The 20,440-nt window shown below is 39.3% G+C and overlaps 1 protein-coding gene across 4 annotated transcripts in view; it reads left to right on the top strand.

Annotated features, from left to right (window-relative positions):
- The window catches only part of MYO1D (myosin ID), a 376,049-nt gene that overhangs the window by 124,498 nt on the left and 231,111 nt on the right, over nt 1-20,440 (top strand). For all 4 annotated transcript variants that reach the window (XM_063656158.1, XM_054459987.2, XM_054459991.2 and 1 more), the window contains 3 exons: nt 3,776-3,846; nt 7,493-7,567; nt 14,363-14,495. In XM_063656158.1, coding sequence (XP_063512228.1) covers nt 3,776-3,846; nt 7,493-7,567; nt 14,363-14,495 — 279 coding nt within the window. The remainder of the gene's footprint in view (nt 1-3,775; nt 3,847-7,492; nt 7,568-14,362; nt 14,496-20,440) is intronic.

Below are 20,440 nucleotides of genomic sequence, written 5' to 3'. Positions count from 1 at the left end.
GTATAAGCATCTCCTTTTCTCCACATCCATGCCATCTGTTTTTGACATTTTTAGTAATAGCCATTCTGAGTGGTATAAGACGATATCTTATTGTGGTTTTAATTTGTATTTCTCTGATGATTAGTGATGTTGAACATTTTTTCAAATGTTTGTTGGCTGTTTGTATTTCTTCTTTTGAAAAATACCTGTTCATGTTCTTTGCCTACTTTTTAATGGGGTTATGTGATTTTTTTGTTATTTAGTTATTTGAGTTCCTTGTAGATTCTGAATATTAGTCCTTTGTTGGAGGCATAATTTACAGATATTTTCTCTGATTATGTAGGTTGTTTGTTTACTCTGTTGGTTATTTCTTTTGCTGGCAGAACCTTTTTAGTTTAATTAAGTCTCATTTGTTTTTGTCACATTTGTTTTTGAGGTCTTGGTCATAAATTCTTTGCCTAGGCCAATATCCAGAAGAGTTTTTGCTAGGTTTTCTTCTAGGAGTTTTATAGCTTCAGGTTTTATATTTAAGTCTTTAATTCATCTTAAGTTAGTTTTTGTGTATGGTGAGAGACAGGGGTCCAATTTCATTCTTCTGTATATGGCTAGCTATTTTTCCCAGTACCACTTAGTGAATAGGGTATCCTTTCTCCATTGTTTATTTTTGTCAACTTTGACAAAGATCAGTTGATTTTAGGTATACAGCTTCATTTCTGGGCTCTCTGTTGTGTCCCATTGATCTATATGTCTATTTTTGTACCAGTACCATGCTGTCTTGGTTACAATAGCCTTGTAGTATAATTTTGAAGACAGGGTAATATGATGCCTCTGGTTTTGTTCTTTTTGCTTGGAATTGCTTTGGCTATTTGGGCTGTTTTTTGGTTCTATATGAACTTTAGGATTGTTTTTCTAATTCTGTGAAAAATGACATTGGTAATTTGATAGGAATTGCATTGAATTTTTAGATTGCTTTGGTCAGTATGGGCATTTTAATGACATTGATTCTTCCAATCCATGAGCATTGTATGTTTTTCCATTTTTTTGTGTCATCTATGACTTCTTTCGTCAGTGTTTTGTAGTTCTCCTTGTAGAGATCTTTCACTTCCCTGTTTAAATATATTCCTAGGGTTTTCTTTTGTGTGAGTGTTTGTGGATATCGTAAATGGGATTGAGTTCTTGATTTGGTTCTCAGCTTCAGTGTTATCGGTCGTGTATAGAAATGCTTATTTATTTTTGTACATTGATTTTATATCCTGAAACTTTACTGAAGTTGCTTATCAAGTCTAGGAGTCTTTTGAAAGAGTCTTTAGGGTTTTCTAGGTATTAGATCATGTTATCAGTGAACAGGAATTATTTGACTTCTGTTTTCCAGTTTGAATATCTTTTATTTCTTTGAGATAGAGATTTTTAAAATGTGTTCTTCTTTGGGATTTTTACCTAATGAAGAAAAGAAATGATCAAACTATCAAAATATTTTAATCACTGTGAACTGTTTATTACATATGCTATTCTGTGTGTTGAGCTGGATACCATCATTTGCTACGGGTTACTGATTAGCTAGACTTATTGGCATGTTAAATTAGAGGTTTCTGTCTTGTAACAGTTATTTCATTTAGGGACAACATTGTTTCTTCCGCATTAAAGTTACCATGGAGAGATAGGCAAATAATCCAGTAAAGCATAAAATTATTATTTAAATTATTAATATAAAAAGTTAAATGATAAATACATAACTGCTATTACCAATAAAAAAAAGAAAAATCTAAAACCTCCTGTGTTCAGATCAGTTGCAACTTTGCAGTATCCACATGTAAGAATGATCCATTAGTGTAGACATCTCTTGGGTCCTTTTCCTTAAGGGGTTTTATAAATAAAACAGTTTGTAAAAGGGGTTAATAAGAGAGAGAGCAGAAAAGGGAAATTAAGTATTTTGGAGACCTCTCTGTATGGTAGATGCTTTGTTCTCAATAGTTCATTTAATCCTCAGAACAACTCTCTGAGATAAGTAATTATTAAAGAAGTCAGAGTGAGTAGACGGTAGAGGCAAGATTTGAACCTTGGAGGTCTGACTCTAATTTCCTGTAATTATTCACTTGTCAAATTAATAGAATACACCTTTCAGGTTGAGATTATTTGTTATCGAACATTAGAACCTAAGTGGTTTTTGTATATTTCCCTAGGAAAATTTATTTATTTATTTATTTTTTGAGAGAGAGTCTTGCTCTTGTCACCCAGGCTGGAGTGCAGGGGCATGATCTCGGCTCACTGCAAGCTCTGCCTCCCAGGTTCATGCTATTCTCCCGCCTCAGCCTCCCGAGTAGCTGGGACTACAGGCGCCTGCCACCACGCCCGGCTAATTTTTTGTATTTTTTTAATAGAGACGGGGTTTCACTGTATTAGCCAGGATGGTCTCAGTCTCCTGACCTCGGAATCCGCCCGCCTCGGCTTCCCAAAGTGCTGGGATTACAGACGTGAGCCACCGCGCCTGGCCTCCCCAGGGAAACTTTTGTGGACTCTCCTAGATGTCTGCCTAAGAAACTATAAGATTCCAAGTGATTCTTAACAGGGCAGACAAGTCTAGATGCTACTGTAACAAGGAAGATTGTAGAAAGTCATAGAGACCTCCACAGCCATATAAAAACTGCCTTCCCATAAACTATTCCTCTTCAGGGAGAAAGAGCTGAAGAAGCTTTATCTTCTGTGAAATGATAGTCCTGAACTGGAGTCTCAGCTTAGCAGACAGATGAGCCAGGCCTCCATGTACATAAGAGAGCACAGATGTTACATTTGATTCCAGGAGTCCTTTCCAGGGGTACCACTTACTAGCTATGTGATCTTGGGCCAATTGCTTAACCTCTTTGAGCCTCAGTTTCCATGTGTGTAACAGAGAGATTGTTATACCTTATATGTCAGCATTGAGGACTGAATAAGATGTATATGCCTAACAACTAGTAAGCCTTCAGTATGGTCCTCCTTAAGTGGACCTTGGAGGAGAAAGAAACTCTATCAGTCAGGGTGGGCTGCACTGCATGAAGATAGTAGCTACATTTTGTTTGGTTTGGTTTGGTTTTTGAGACAGGGTCTCGCTATATTGCCCAGGCTGGAGTACAGTGACCCAATCTTGGCTCACTGCAGTCTCTGCCTTCCATGCTCAGGTGATTCTCCCATCTCAGCCTCCCGACTAGGTGGGACTACAGATGCATACCACCACGCCTGACTAATTTTTGTATTTTTAGTAGAGATGGGGTTTCACCATGTTGCCCAGGCTGGTCTTGAACTACTGGGCTCAAGCAATCTGCCTGCCTCAGCCTCCCAAAGTGCTGGGATTACAGGCCTGAGCCACCATGCCTAGACTGTAGCCAAGATTAAAGTGTCATAAGATAGTAGAAGTCTATGTTTCTCTCAGGGACCCAAACTTCCTCTATCTTCTGACTATTCCATGCCTTAGGGACTACCCTCTGCATCCAACTAGTGGGAGGAGAGAAGAAAGCACAGAGGGGGATCATTCACTTTTCACCAGTTTGGGCCTAGAACAGCCACGCTTTACCTCCATTGTCCAGAACTTGGTTACTTGGCCATATCTAGCTGTAAGAGTGGTCAGGAAATGTAGTCTAGCTGTGTGGATTTCTAGTGAAAGTTTAGTCTTTATAATACATAAGCCATATTTTTAAATCAAGCCCCACACAATGTGATGTCATAATTTGTGGTATTATCATCATTTCATATTAAGCTGGAATATATTTTTAGGAAAGCAAAAATGTCCGTTTTCAAAATAATATCCTTCTTGATTTCTTAGCTCTGTGCCTCAGACAAAATTCTGGAGTTTGATCGAGATTTTCGAATTCGACATTATGCAGGCGATGTAGTGTGAGTATCTTACCTTGGTACCTACCATGATTTGCATGCCACCTCACTTTAGAAAATACAACCAGGAAAAATGTAAATTGGTTTTATATTCATTTGCATGTTTTGGTCATTTGATATGTCAATATATTTTAATTTGTTCAACTTAAAAATGGCATAGCTTCATTCATTCCTTGCTTTTCAACCATTTATTGGGCACACACTACGTGCCCATGTACAGTTCCTGGCATAGTTCGTATTCAGTAAGAATCAGCTGGTGGGCCAATAAATCATGGAAGTATATTAAGAACTGGGATAGGAAGATGGATAAGATGGTCCTTGCCCTAAAGAAACCAACAGTTTAGTGAAGAGTATAGGCATGTACGTCCATCAAAGGTCACTATAATGAAGAATGGAAACAGTTAAACTAGAGAAGCACAAGGCATTATAGGAGCAGTGAGTAGGAATAATTAACCCACTGAGAGGAGCATAGAGAGGTCTTGCTGGAGGAAGTGGTATCCAAATTGAGTCCTAAAAGTAAAAGAGGGTTAGTCAGGGGAATGAATTAGAAAGAGGGGAGAGAAAAGAGAAAGCTTTCCAAGTAGAAGAAACAGTAGGCATAAAAAGGCCCCTAGGTGAGAATTACTCCTGTACATGAAGATCTACAAATAGTTGGGTAACTGCATAAGCAAAAACCATTTTTGCTACATTATTTTCCAAATATTATTTAAAAAAGTAAAACTCTTACTAGCCATATTTTTATTAACAATTCAATAAAGTAGAAATTGATCAGAAAGTATAACTAAAAATTATAACTACCTTAGTACATTAGGTTCCAAGGGCAGCTGTAACAAATTAACCACAATCGGTGGCTTAAGTCAACAAAAACTTATTCTTTCACAGTTCTGGAGTTCAAAAGTTCAAAATCAAGATGTCAGCAGGGCCACACTCTCTCTGGAGGTTCCTGTAGAGAGGAATCTGTTCCTTTTTCCAGCTTCTAGTAGCACTGGACATTCCTTGGCTTGTGGCTGCATCACTCCAGTCACATTGCCCTCCTCTTTGTGTGTCTGTGTTAACTGTCCCTCTGTGTCTATCTTTTTTTTTTTTTTTTTCTCTATTTTTTGAGATGGAGTCTTGCTCTGTCACCCAGGCTGGAGTGCAGTGGTGCGATCTCAGCTCACTGCAACCTCCGCCTCCCAGGCCCAAGCAAGTCTCCTGTCTCAGCCTCCTGAGTAGCTGGGATTACAGGTGCATACCACCACGCCTGGCTAATTTTTGTATTTTTAGTGGAGACGGGGTTTCACCATGTTGGCCAGGCTGGTTTTGAACTCCTGACCTCAATTGATCTGCCCACCTTCGCCTCCCAAAGTGCTAGGATTACAGTCATGAGCCACCGAGCCTAGCCGCTCTGCCTCTATCTTAAAGTGACATTTGATATGGCATGTAGGGCCCATCTGAATAATGTAGGATGAGCTTCTCCTCTCCAGATCATTAATGACATATTTTATGATATAAGGTAACATTCCCAGGTTCTAGGGAATTTGATGTGAAACTTTTGTTGGGGCTGCATTTCTTAGCCTACTATATTTATTATGCCCTTACTGTCCACTGAACACTGCTCCTCATCTTATTATTTAAAGAACTCTTTTTCTTAGTTTTTACATTAGGAATTCTTTACATGTAATCCATTGCAGGAAGAGATTAAAGAAAAAAAGGTAAATGATCTTCTCTATAAATGCCGAAAAGATGTTTGAAGAAATTTTAATAGCTGTTCCTGATTTAAATTAAAATTCTAGGACCATAAAATAATATGGCTCAAAATTATCACACCATCTGTCAAACTAACCATTAGTGATGGAATGGCACCATTTTCCACTTTTTCTGGTCCGGTTCCCAGGTTCCATAATACTGAAGAGGGAAGATCCAGTGCCATACAAATATCTCCCACTAAAAATCCAAGCCTCACTTACAGGGTACTTTCATACAACTCAGAATGACACAAATGCAGAGCTGGATAGAGGCCTTAGAGATGACCTAGACCAGCCACTTCGTTTTACAGATGAAGAAACTTATGCAGAATGAGTAAAGTTCTTACTCAATGTCACATAGCAAATTTACAGAAGAACTGAGACAATAACTATGTTTCTAGACTCCTAGTCTAGAACTTCAACTAACCCTTTTGAGGGATATTCAATGCCTCAGACTTCCTCCTCACTTCTTAAACTCTTCAATCCTTTTCTGGATTTTTACTGAGTATCTTCTATGTGCTCAGTACTTTATAAGGTATGGTCTCTGCCCACAAAGAGCTTGCCATGTAAGATACATACGTATATACATATATGTATGGTTGTATGTGTTCTTATTTATACACATGTAAACACACATATATACACATAAACATTTATATACATGTATACAATAACAATGGTCTAAAATAATTGCCATATGAGTAATAGCAATTACTCACTTGGAATTTAGAGTAAGGAAATACTTCCAGGTTTGTGTGATAAACCCAGGAAGGCTGATGCTAGTCTTTGAATGCTAGGAATTATTTTTATAGGAAGAAGTGGGAAGGGTGCTACAAAATATTCAGGAAATAGCAACTAGGTCCATCTGATTGGAGTGTATCCTTTTTTGTAGCACAGAGAAGTAGAACTATCTGGAAGAGTAGCTTGAGATCAAATCACAAAGGTTCAGTCAAAAGTGACTTGAAAGTATTAAGAAGACCTAGGTTGGGGCAGGCAAGGAAATAATTTTGGGTATGGTAACCTTAAAGTACCCATGGGCAGCACAGCCTGAAGGAACTTTCTTGCAGGATTAAATATGTAAGGCAAGGAATCTGGGTTAGAGATCTGGGAATTGCCTATACTGATCTGATTGTCAAGGGAGAAAACAGGCACAAGAGCAGAACTGTAAGGTGTAGCTGTGTCTAAAGTTCCTATTTGCTTAATCTCCTAGCCTCTGTCTTAATTCACCCAGAGTCCTCAATTACTTTTATAATCCCAAAACTGAATTCACTCCTCCTAGAGTCCATGCCAGTCACTGGAGTAGTACAGTTCTATTCCCACTCTTCTCACCAACTGCAATCTTAGCTGGACTTTCAAGACCTTACTCATCTCCCTTCCAAACCATCTATACTGGCCTCCTCATTCTCTCTCCAGAGCACCATGCATGTGCCTACTTTCGTCACTCCATTTGATCTGTTTCCCTGTGTGATCTGCCTGCCTTTTTCTCCTCTGCTTATCCAATTCTTACCATCCTTTGCAGTTCTTCTTGGATTCTTTTATCCTACCCTCAACATTGAGTGAACCTTAGGCAAGTCACTTGACCTCCCTACGGATGAGACTGTTAGTTCCTGTATGTTGCTGTTTTGCTTTTATCTTAGGAATGCTGGATGATAAATACAGCTATCTTTTAAAAAGTCATCTTCTTGAGGTAAGCAATAAACCAGTAGGAAATTATCATCTTAATCATGATAGTACTGATGAAAGTTCCCTTCTATTTAGTAGGTAAATTTGGTATCCTTTAATACAGAACAAGGTGAACAATATCAGCTTTTGATTATTGATTGCATAATTAATGGTGGAAAGGCTTGTTGCCTCCTAGAAAATCTTAAATGTGGCTCTTGCTTGGTAAATAATACATGTTTTCTGTGATTTTTCCCTGTTAGCTATTCTGTCATTGGTTTTATTGACAAAAATAAAGATACTTTATTTCAAGATTTCAAGCGCCTTATGTATAACAGGTAAGATTGAAATTTTATTAATTAACTCTAGATTAAGCTCATTGACATATGTAATATATGCACATGGTTATATTTATATGCAATTTTAAGAGTTTCTGGCACATTTTCTTGTTCTGCTTTATCAGACTTAATAAATAGCATATAACTAACTTGATGATAAAATCTATAAATTTTGGGCAGGGACCTGCTAATACTATGATTTGCTTTGATTTCCCTTGGGTTGCCTCAGTTTCTGTGCTCACTGCTGCCAGCCTTCCAGCATCCCCTACCAGTATACTCAGCAGTCCTCAGGCCAGGCCGGTGTGATGAAGAAGTGTCAGGTGACATCTGGCCCAGCTAGAAGTTTTGCATACTCAGATTCCCATTGTAGTGTCTTCACCCCCAAATAAGAGACCTCTCTGATATCAGAGTGGCATCTAGTGTCAGTGAGCACTGATAGTGACTGAGCAGACAGAATCTTCTCACAAACCAACAAAATGTGGAAAAGTTATGGCAAAATAAAACTAGGCAAATGATAACAAGTTTAAATCCAGTATGGATACTTTAAAAAGAAGGTCCATGAAGAAGAAAGAGGATTCCTGGTCATCTTCCTGTGGGTTAAAGAACTGTATTCACTCATTTATTAAGTCTGCTTAGTCAGTTGCTCAGTAGATTATCAAAAATGTATTGAGTACCTTTGAGGCACACATTCTTCTGTGTTCTGGGATACAGCTGTGAAAAAATGTAGGCAAAGTCCCTGGCCTCATGGAGATTATAGGCTAGTAAAGGTGACAGTTAATAAACAAGGAAACAACTTTCAGTTTGTGACAAGTGCTGTGCAGAAAAATAAAGTAGGTAACAGATTGAAGGGTACAGATGAGGAGGGGCTGGGAAGGAATTATAGATAGGGTAGTCAGAAAAGGCCTCTTATAAAGGTGACATTTCAGCAGCGACCTGAATTAAGTGAAGGAGGGAGCCATGCTGGAGGAAGAGCATTCCAGGCAGAGAGAAAAGCTAGTACCAAGGCCACAAGGTGGGAATGAGCTTGAGTGTATTGACAGCAAGGCCATTGTGGCTGAAAACAGAGTGAGGGATGGAAAGAGTGACTTTAGAAAGGTAGGTAGAGCCTGGATCATAAAGAGCCTGAGTCCACGTAAGAAGAAAGTATGAAGGGAAGCGTTGGAATTTATGATGTGATGTGATGTGATTTATGTTTTAAAGATATCACTGCTGCTACTACCTATGTAAAATGCACACAGTAAGGGACAAGAATGGAAATAGACAGTAAAGGAGGCGATTTTAATAATGCAGGCTGAGGCTGGGCACAGTGGCTCACACCTGTAATCCCAGCACTTTGGGAGCCTGAGGCGGGTGGATCACGAGGTCAGGAGATTGAAACCATCCTGGCTAACATGGTGAAAACCCTTCTCTACTAAAAATACGAAAAAATTAGCCGGGTGTGGCGGTGAGTGCCTGTAGTCCCAGCTACTCAGGAGGCTGAGGCAGGAGAATGGCATGAACCTGGGAGGCGGAGCTTGCAGTGAGCCAAGATCGCGCCACTGCACTCCAGCCTGGGCGACAGAGCAAGACTCTGTCTCAAAATAATAATAATAATATAATAATAATAATAATAATAATGCAGGCTGAGGCCTGGGTGGTGGTGACGGAGATAATGAAAAGGGGTCATATTGGGTGATATTTTGAAAGTAGAGTTGACAAGATTTGCTGGTGGAGACAATGTGTGGTGTGAGAGGAAGACAGAAATCAAAGGTGATACCTGAGCCTGATAGGAGAAGACAAGAGGAAACGCTAATTGGTTCAGGGAAATTAAGAGTTTTGTTTTGGATATGTTACGTCTGAAGTGCATTTTGGATACCCAATTAAAAGTGCCAAATCAGCAATTGCAAATATGCATCTGGATCTCAGGGGAAAGGTGGGGCTAGAGATATAAATTCACAGTCATCAGTGTATTGATTGTATTTAAAGCCATAGACTAGATGAGAGTATCTAGGGAGTGAGCATAGATTTAAAAAAGAGAAGAGGTTAAAAAGACTAATTCCTGAGACACTGTAACATGTAGAGTCAAACAAGGAAAGAGGAACTAGCAAAGGAAACTGAGAGCATGCCAGTGAGGAAGGAAGTAAACAAGGAATCTGGTGTCACAGAGGCCAAGCCAAAAAAAATGTTTAAAGAAGAAAAAAAAGATACACTACATCAAATCTTGTCAAAAGCAGGAGTGATGAGAGGACCAAGATTGACCATTGGATTTGCTAACGCCAAGGTCAGTGGGACTCTTGACAACACTGGTTTCCATGTAGCATTGAAGACAAATATCTCATTGATGTGAGCTCAAGGGAATACAGGAAATGAGAATATAGAGACATTGTGTTTAAACTGTTCTTTCAAGAATTGTTATCAAATGATTCATCTGTGTGGATGTTGAAGCCACCAAGATTAATGATGGCACTATCATCAGTAGAAAGTTACAGAGACAGGAATGTGAGAGAGGATCCTTGGAAGAACTGGGCATGGGGAAAAGGGACTTTCAGAAGGGAATTTCAATGCTTAATTTATCAGGTAAGGTACATTCATTTTGAGGGACAAATGACAGAGTCTAGCATTTCTCTGTGCAGAAAATGTTAAAAGCTCAACTTGGAAAAAACAGCCTTATTTGGCCAGTAGTACCATCAGGGTGTGTTGCCAGTCTCTGTACCAAGAGGCCGCATGAGGTGATGTTTGTTAACTTTGTGAATGTACCATGGCCCAGAGGTTCAGCTGCTGAGAACAGCTTCACCTTTCAGTGGTGAACTAATATAGCCCAGGCTCTCCAGGCCAGTGTAGAAACAAAACAGCGTGTGGATTTATTTCTAGTGGAAAATCTAACAGTAACATGGAATGGAATACAGTTGTCCCGAAGTATCCTTGGGGATTAATTCCATCTGGTACCCTCCTCCACTGAAGATACCAAAATCCATACATGTTCAAGTCCCTTATATAAAATGGTGTAGTGTTTACATATAACCTACACACATCCTCCCAGATACTTTAAATCATGTCTAGATTACTTATAAAACCTAATGAAATGTAAGTGCTATGTAAATAGTTGTTGTATTGTTTAGAGAATAATGACCCCTCAAAAAACTCTGTACATGTCTAGCACAGGAACAACCATCTTTAAAAAAAAATTTTTTTTGTTTTATTTATTTATTTTTTTGAGATGGAGTCTCACTCTGTCGCCCAGGCTGTAGTGCAGTGGCACGGCTCGGCTCACTGCAAGCTCCACTTCCTGGGTTCACGCTATTCTTCTGCCTCAGCCTCCCGAGTAGCTGGGACTACAGGCGCCCGCCACCACGCCCGACTAATTTTTTGTATTTTTAGTAGAGACGGGGTTTCACCGTGTTAGCCAGGATGGTCTCAATCTCCTGACCTCGTGATCCTCCCGCCTTGGCCTCCCAAAGTGAAAAATATTTTCTATCCATGGTATATGTTGAATGTGGAAGCCATGGATACGGAGGGCCAACTGTAATTGTGTTCATATAACAGGCTGTTTTTCCCTATTGGAAAACCTGCTTGGGAAGTCAAATAGCAGTGAGAACTCTGATTCGTTATTACCCATGGAATCCAGAATGCTTAGTTGCCTGATAAGCACAGAATCAGAACAAAGGAACTTAGATAAACCCAACAAATAAAGGCATCAGGCTAAGATGAATCCATTTCACAATAGGAATAGTTTTGCCAAAGGGGTGAAAGATTGAAAGTCTATTAAATGCAGCATATTGTGTATATTCCATAATAGGAAAGGCCTTGCCCGTGAGATGGGAAATCTTGACTTTTTTTTTTTTTTGGATAAAACCATCCTCCTAGATGGTATTGGAATGAGCCACCTTCATCTCTGGACACTATTTGATGTTTCCGTGGCTAATAACCTTCCAAGATTTGAATCCATTTTTTCTTTGTATATGTTAATATAATGATTTTTCTTTTTTCTTTTTTTTTTTTTTTTAGAAGTGATATCCCAGTCGCCCAGCCTGGAGCACAGTGGTGTGATCATAGCTCACTGTAACCCTGAACTCCTGGGCTCAAGTGATTCTCCCAACTCTGCCTCCCCAGTAACTGGGGGTACAGGCATGCACCACTACACCCAGCAATATAATTACATTTAAGCAATGTTCCTTGGATTCTAGTTCTGTAGACCTTGATAATATACACACATGTATGCATATATGTATGTGTGTGTCTGTGTAAATGGAGGGAGGAAGGGAGGAAGCATTTTGCATTCCAAGTGCACAAACTTTTACTCTTTACTGCTGTCTTATTAGCCAGATGAGATCTGCCTTACCTGTTATACATACTAGGTCTCTGGAGGAGCTTCCCTTTTAAGATAAGGGTTCTGGTATTTAAAATATTTTGAAAACTATTTTGTTAATATTACATTCAGGCTGGGCACGGTGGCTGACACCTATAATCCGAGCACATTGGGAGGCTGAGGTGGGAGAATCGCTTGAGCCCAGGAGTTTGAGACCAGCCTGGACAACATAGGGAGACCATTCTACAAAAAATTAAAAAGCCAGGCATGGTGGCACGTGCCTGTAGTCCCAGCTACTTGGGAGACTGAAGTGGAATATCACTTGAGCCTGGAAGGTCGAGGCTGCAGTGAGCTATCATCTCACCACTGCACTCCAGCCTAGGTGACAGAGTGAGACCCTGTCTCAGAAAAACAAAAATATTACAGTCATGACTTGGCCTGAAAGTTCTTTCTGTTTCAAATGCCTCCCTACAACTGTTTGGATTCATTTTGTATCAATTCTGCTATTTAACACATTAACTTATTTCCTTCATTTCCAACCTTTACAGTGTAGTACAGGAATAGTCTCCAAATATGGCCAACAGTGAGTAAGGTAGACAAAGAATTTGGTGTAGAAACTGCATAGACCAAACACCAGTGACTAAAAGACACAGTCTTTTGACATGTGTCAGAATTTTCAAAGTACACAAAGTACAATTTTCTCCTTTCTGAAAATTCTATTCAGTAAGTGTTAGAATGGCATTCAGGCACTATGTGCACTGTAAGTTGAGAATGTTGCCTTAAATTATTTCTGTGCTAAAGATAAGAATGAAAAAGTTAAGGAAAAACAATATACATCTATGTAGTCATTTTGATATAAGTGTACAAATGGAAAATTATGGAATAGGACTAGAAAGTAATGAAACTGGGTTCATAAGCCACAGGTTATTGCAGCATTTTGTAGCCACTTTGACAGTAGTTGGCACTGCTTGCTGGTGATGGTGAGGGCTGGGAGTGTTGCTCTGTCTGTGTTCACAGACCCAGTCAATCCACACATTACCATTTATCTTCTTCGCCCTGCACTCATCTCCTCTTTCATCTTGCAGCTATTATTTTGAGCACCTACATACAGAAATATTCTGAGTGCTTTGGGGATCCAACTCAATTTTTAAAATTTTATATGAGGGAAAGAAAGTGGGTAAAATGTTAGCAGTAGTAAGAGCAATTAGCGATGAATGCTAATGTTAATTATTTTCTCTTCTCAACCCCCAATTTTTTTTAATTATACTTTTAGTTCTAGGGTACATGTGCACAACATGCAGGTTTGTTACATATGTATACATGCGCCATGTTGGTGTACTGCACCCATTAACTCGTCATTTACATTAGGTATATCTCCTAATGCTATCCTTCCCCCTCCCCCCACCCCATGACAGGCCCTGCTGTGTGATGTTCCCCTTCCTCTGTCCAAGTGTTGTCATTGTTCAGTTCCCACATATGAGTGAGAACATGTGATGTTTGGTTTTTTGTCCTTGCGATAGTTTGCTGAGAATGATGGTTTCCAGCTTCATCCATGTTCCTACAAAGGACATGAACTCATCCTTTTTTATGGCTGCATAGTATTTCATGGTGTATATGTGCCACATTTTCTTAATCCAGTCTGTCATTGATGGACATTTGGGTTGCTCAACCCCCAATTTTTTAAGAAAAGTTTTTTTCTGATAAAAGTTTCTAGGAAGCAAGCAACATTTTGAGTTCCAACTACTTTAATATCAAAAGCACCCAAAATGAAACCAGAAAAAAATGACAGTTGAGATCACTACACGTTTTTAAAAATATCTCCACAGAGCAAAATTATGAATATACAATTTTAACCTGAAAATTGGCCTGAAATGCATTTTTAGAATTGGATTGCAACAGTCCTAGTGTCACATCAATGAAATATTGTAACTGCCAATGCTACCTACAAATTTGTTCACAATTTGAACTGCAGTAAAGGGATTTACTAGGGACAATATAAAAATGGTTATTTTATATTCCTGTGTTTTTTTTAAAGAGTGGGCTTTCTGTAGTGTTACCTGTTCTATTAATATATAAATTATTTGCTTTAATTCAAAGATATTGCCACTCTTATGTTTTCTGCTGTGACATTGAGGATCATTTTTCTACTAGTGGTTTGTCCTCATTTTCTAACCATCACAAAAATGAATTTGTTTTATATATGTATTGTGAGAGCCATATTGACCATTTGAGGGTCCTAGGTAGGTATAATAAAGATGTCACTTTAAAGAAGTTTAAATAATTTTTAAAATATGCTATAGTTTGGAAAAACATCTCAATTTGCATTGCAGTATCAGTCATTATTCTTGTAGCATAATTTTCTGGATGGAATCATCTTTCCAATTAGGCCTTGTGAGTTGAGTCTGTATTCCAATTATGATTCTCAGGATACATTTCAGCAGAATTGCTTATCAGTTTTTATCCAGCTTATTTGAATGTGACATTTGAATTGTTTTTTCTGTGCTTCTCAGTTCAAATCCTGTGCTCAAGAATATGTGGCCTGAAGGCAAACTGAGCATTACAGAGGTGACCAAGCGACCTCTGACTGCTGCTACCTTGTTTAAGAATTCTATGATTGCTCTAGTAGACAACCTTGCATCAAAGGTAATTATTTTATTTTCTAAATATCCATTTTAACTCATAGATTTCCTCTTGATGTATTATAAAGAATGTATATATGATTTGCTTTTTAGGTAATCATATGTAGATTGAAGAATATGTATAAAGTGAATATTATAATAGAATTTTTATTCTTGCATTTTTAAAAATCTCACCTCAGTGGAACGATTGTTTGTGTCCTAGATTAGTATCTGTCTTAAATTTGAGCTTTTTATTCTACTGTCATGGTCAAGGGAAAAATCTTGGATTTAAAAAATGTATAAGGCATAGCATGCCCAGCAAAAGGAACTTTAGCCCTGTGCTGAAAACAGGACCTGGCCAAAATAAATAAGTAAAGTCTTGAATTAAGTTGTAAAATGTACCATTTATATATTGTGTTTGAGTACAAAGTGGCCAGAGAGTTTTAAGAGGAAATTTAGGATGCAAGTATTGTCCTTAGGCTGTTTTAAATAATTGAAATATAAAGATGTATTGGCCTGGGCGTTGTGGCTTATGCCTGTAATCCCAGCACTTTGGGAAGCCAAGGCAGGAGGATCACTTGAGACCAGCCTGGGCAATATAGTGAGACCTCCTTTCTACAAAAAGTTAAAAAATTAGCCAGGCATGGTGGCATGCACCCACAGTCCCCAGCTACTCAGGTGGCTGAGGCAGGAGGATCACTGGAGACCAGCCTGGGCAACATAATGAGACCTCCTCTACAAAAAGTTACAAAATTAGCCAGGCATGGTGGCACATGCCTGTGGTCCCAGCTACTCTGGAGGCTAAGGTGGGAGGATTGCTTGAGCCTAGGAGGCAGAGGTTGCAGTGAGCCAAGATCACACCACTGCACTCCAGTCTGGGTGACAAAGCAGGACCTTGTCTCAAAAAAAAAAAAAAAAAAAAAAGATGTATTATTGACAATTATTTGTGTTTTTTATTGTTTCTTTGAGGACTAATACTATTTGATAACTTTTGTCTGTTTTTTCCGTTAAAGAACATATTTCTACCCTTAACTGCTGCTGTTGGCAAGTTTGATAAATTAGGCAGCATTCTGAGCCGTGTTATTTTTAGTTTCTTCATTTTTATCTTTCTCTTCTGCTGCTTCTCCTATGTAGTTTCTTCTTCGTTATCTTTTTTTTAAAAAATCAACTTCCTCTCTAAGAATTTAAATCTATACTGTTTCTGGTTACTTCACTATGGATAAATTAGGCAAATGCCACAGGAACACATCTGTTCAGTAGCTTTCTATCTCCTTTTGTCAGGATTCTTTGGCCTCAAGTGACCGCATATAAGCACAATTTGTTGACTTATATAATCAAATCTCCAGAAAGGCAGGGGTAAGGACACTGGCACTGAAGGCTGGAATGCCATTAGGACTCTTCACTCTTGTATCTCAGCATTTCTTTGCATGTCAACTGCAGCCTGCTTCATCCAGCAAGCAGAAAAGTGAACCTGGAAGGAAGACACAGGACGCAAGAAACAGTTGAACACTGAATTTCATGAAAGGCTTTTAAATATTCAGTTAACTACAGTTAGTCAATTAACTAGAAAAAGAATTGTTTTGTTTTCTAAACTTGGTACTTAATGTGCCATGTAAAGAAATAAAAATTCTAGAACCTTCTATAATTTCTGTATCAGGAATTGCATTCAACTTCTAATAAAACAGATCCCTGAATCAGTAGCTTAAATAAGAGAGACATTTATTACTCTCTCCTATAAATGAAGTATAGAAGGCATCCCAGGACTGGTATGGCAGCTCCAAAGTTATTAGAGACCCAAGTTCTTTCTGTCCTTCTGCTCTACCATCCTAGTGCTTGGCACCCAACCTCCCGGTCCATGATGGCAGCTGGAACTTCCTCCTTTTTAAAGAGACTTCCTGGAAGTTTGACACAACACTTCAGCTACATCCCATTTGCTATATAGAGTTGTCGGGGAAGCTGGGAAGGGCATTTTCATTCTGGTCAGCAGTGCTCTCAGCTAGCAATAAGAATTCTGTTTTAAAGTAAGAAAAAGATACTGGACATAAGGTAGGGAACTAGCCTAGCAATCTCTGCTACAGCTTCCCAATCCATGTGTGTATGGAGGTCAGGGGAGAAGGGAGGGAGCAGAGATAAGCAGAAGAATATAGACAACTTATCAGTACAATAGAAGGCAAGAAGGTAAAGCCAGACTGAGGGGTTCTAGAGGACAGCAGAAAAAAAAAAAAAGTTGCATTTAGAACAAAATAATATGATAGAAATAAATCTAAATAATTGATATTCATCATAATGTAAATAGACTAAGCAGACTAGATAGGTGGAAAATCCAGCTATATGCTCCTTAGAGGAGACACACATAAATAACACTATGCAGAAAGCTCAAAAACAAAGACATAGAAAGCTATCAAGCCACCTCTCACCAAAAATGGTTAAAAGCAACATTCATGTGAAAGAACATAGAATGTAAGAAAGCAAGTATTAATACAGATAAACTAGTGATATCAAAATTATCCAAGACAAGCCATGTTGAACTAACATGGTACCTAACAACATACCCATGCTTCTTGTAAATTCTGTAAAGAAAAAAAAACCTGAAAAATTTTAAAGGAAAAATTGACAAGTCCACCGTCATAGTGGGAGATTTTAAACCAGTGCTGTCAGAAAGATAAATGATAGATGAAGCAGACAAAAATGTTAGTGAGAATGCAGAAGCTTTGAAAACCAAATTTAAACTTTATCTAATAGATCAAAGGAACCCCGTACCCAGAGAATAGGAAATACATATTCCTTTAAAGTATACATCGAGGCCAGACATGGCAGCTTACACCTGTAATCCCAGCACTTTGGGAGGCCAAGGTGGGAGGATCACTTGAGGTCAAGAGTTCAAGATCAGCCTGTCCAACATAGTGAAACCCTGTCTCTAATAAAAATACAAAAATTAGCTGGGCATGGTGGCCTGTTGTCCCAGCTACTCAGGAGGCTGAGGCAGGAGAATCACTTGAACCCGGGAGGTGGAGATAGCAGTGAGCAAGATGGTGCCAATGCATTCCAGCCTGGGCAACAGAGTGAGACTCCATCTCAAAAAAATAATAAAATAAAGTATACATGGAACATTTACAAGAATTGACCACATAATAGATGACAAAGGAAACCATTTTGGGTTCGTGTGTGTGTGTGTGTGTGTGTCTGTGTGTGTGTGTGTTTTCAGATGGAATCTTGCTTTGTTGCCCAGGCTGGAGTGCCATGGTGCGATCTCAGCTCACTGCAACCTCTCTGCCTCCTGAGTTCAAGCAATTCTCACACCTCAGCCTCCTGAGTAGCTGGGATTACAGGTGTGTGCCACCACACCCAGCTAAATTTTTTTTTTTTTTGTATTTTTAGTAGAGATGGGGTTTCACAATGTTGACCAGGTTGGTCTTGAACTCCTGATCTCAGGTCATCCACCCACCTCGGCCTCCTAAAGCGCTGGGATTACAGGTGTGAGCCACCATGCTCAGCCATCTCAACTATTTTGAAGAAGTGCATATACAGATATAGTTTTCGTCTTCAAAGCAAGTAAAATAAAAATCAGCGTTAAAAAAATTTAATATGTTTCGGAACTTTAAAAGTACTCTCCTAAACAGGTCATAGTTTGAAGAAGAAATCACAATGGAAATTACAAAATGTTAGGAAGTGCATGACAAAAAATTTGTCAGAATTTATAGAATACTGCTAAAGTGATCCATTTGTTACGCCTTTGTAAAATAACAAGAAAGACTGAAAAGTTAATGAGCTATGTGCAACTTAAGAAGCCAGAAAAGGAACTCCAAAGAAAACCTGAAGAAAGAAGTAAGAAAATATATTTTAAAATAGTAAAACTTTAAAGTAATGGAACAAAAAAGTAATCAATAAGACCTCTAATAAAGCTGATAAATTAAAAAATTATGAACAAAAAAGGGCTATTACTGTGCAGACATTATGGAGATTTTTTTAAAGCATCGGAATATTATGGATAACTATATGCCAATGAAATGTATATGGTTTTCTAGAAAAAAAAAAGTTATCAAAATTAATTCAAGAAGAAAGGGGCAACCTGAATATATCAGTAACCCTAAAGAATCCGAATAACTGATGGTAAATCCACCTTTTCCCAACTTTGCCAAGGACATCAAATCTAGATGGTTTTACAAATCAGTTTTATAAAACCTTTGTGGAGCCATTAATCCCTATCATATGGAAACTGTTTTGGAGGGTGGGAAGAAGAGAGGCAAATACTCAACTCATTTAATGAGATGAATATTACCTTAATACAAGCTTAATATGAGAAAATAAAATTAGAGATCAATTTAACTTAGAAACATAGATGTAAAGACCTCAAAAATATATGAATAATGCATTTTCTGGCAACATGGTGAATGAGGTGCCCACTAAAGCCAATTGAAAACAACCAAAATGTTAGATAAAATATAAAAATCAACATCTCGAATCTAGCCATGAACTAATGAAAAGTAAGGAGTATACAAGCCAGGAGCTGAGTGAATACAGAAGTTAACTGAGTGAAGGAAAAAATCCCTAAAGCTGCCCCTTACCCTGTGAGGATTTGTTGAAGTGGGTAACTTTGAATATAGTTATTCAAGGCTGGGTCCTTGAAGTGAAGCCCAGGGCCTGCCCAAAGTAGGGTATCTAATAAGGAATTCTGTGCACACACACACACAATGGTGAGTTTTTAAAGGGCTACATGTGGAGTGAACTAGAAGTAATTCCCCATTATCAGTAAGGAAAACTGCCTGTCTTGGTCCTTGGCACTCAGCCATGGGTGGAGGGGGTGTGAATCTCTCTTGGGAATTTATAATCATAAGTGAGCTTTTAGGTGGTTTGCAACCCAAACTCATACTAGCTGGGTAGCTTGAAAAAGCCTCAGACTGACAATTTGATTAAAGGTGGTCCAGGTCTTATAATTGCCCCAGGCATCTGAAAAAAGCAAGTAAAACTGTTTTCCTTAGGAAACTATCTTCATACTGTCACAGAATCCTTAGGGTGTCACTTTTCTCGCCAGAAACCTTTGTGCCTGGTGGTGCCTTTGCCTGAGTTTTGCTCAAGCCTGCCAGGCTTGTTCCACCTACTCAGCCTCGCAGGCTGCACTCAGCTTGCCCTACCAGCCTGGATTCCACACCTGCCAAGGGTGAGCCAGGCACAGAATGGCAAGGGGAGTGTGAATGAGCGAGCATAAGGTCCAGCCACTGCACACAGCCAAGCACACAGGCTGCAGCAGGGCGGGCAGCTCCAGGTGCCGGCACAGACACTGGTTCCCTGTGAGGCTGCAGCTGGACCAGGCATACTGCAAGCAGCTTCCATGGCTGGCACTGGGGAATGCCGTGGTGCCCAGAAGCTTGGAAATACCAGGAACTGCAGAGCCCCAAAGAGAGTATATCAGCCCTGGCTTGGGGAGCTCCTAGGCCTGAAGGGCCATGGCTCTTCTCCTTCTCTCTTCACTCCTCGTCACCCACAACGTGGCAAGCAAAGGGCATGTTTCAGCCCTGTTTGTGTTACAGCTCTTTTAGCCCTGCCATTCAGTGGATTCTGAGTTGTTGTCCTGTGTCCAGGAAGAATGAGGTGTACATACAAATAGAGGGTGAGCAAGGCGAAGAGGCGCTTTATTGGGTGACAGAACAGCTCAGAGGAGACTTTCAGTGGGTAGCTCCTCTCCGCAGTCAGGTCCTCCCATTGTCTACTCATCTCTCAGCATAGAGGATACCAGCAGTATGTAGCTAGCTCCTCTCTGCAGGCAGGTCATCCCATCATCTGCTCAGCTCTCAGCAGAGAGGAGACCCATGGTGGGTAGCTCCTCTCCGCAGGTAGGTTATCCCACTGTCTGCCTGAGTCTGGCTGAGTCTGGGGTTTTTATGGGCTTCAGAGGAGGGGAAGTGTGTGCTGATTGGTCCATGGGCAGGCCTGGAAAAAGCACTATAAGTTCTTACTCTGGACCGTGGAACT

The sequence above is a fragment of the Pongo pygmaeus genome, chromosome 19 (genome assembly GCF_028885625.2).
Source record: "Pongo pygmaeus isolate AG05252 chromosome 19, NHGRI_mPonPyg2-v2.0_pri, whole genome shotgun sequence".
NCBI lineage: Eukaryota > Metazoa > Chordata > Mammalia > Primates > Hominidae > Pongo > Pongo pygmaeus.
Note: the sequence above shows the minus strand (reverse complement) of the source record. Positions and strands in the feature narration are given on the sequence as shown.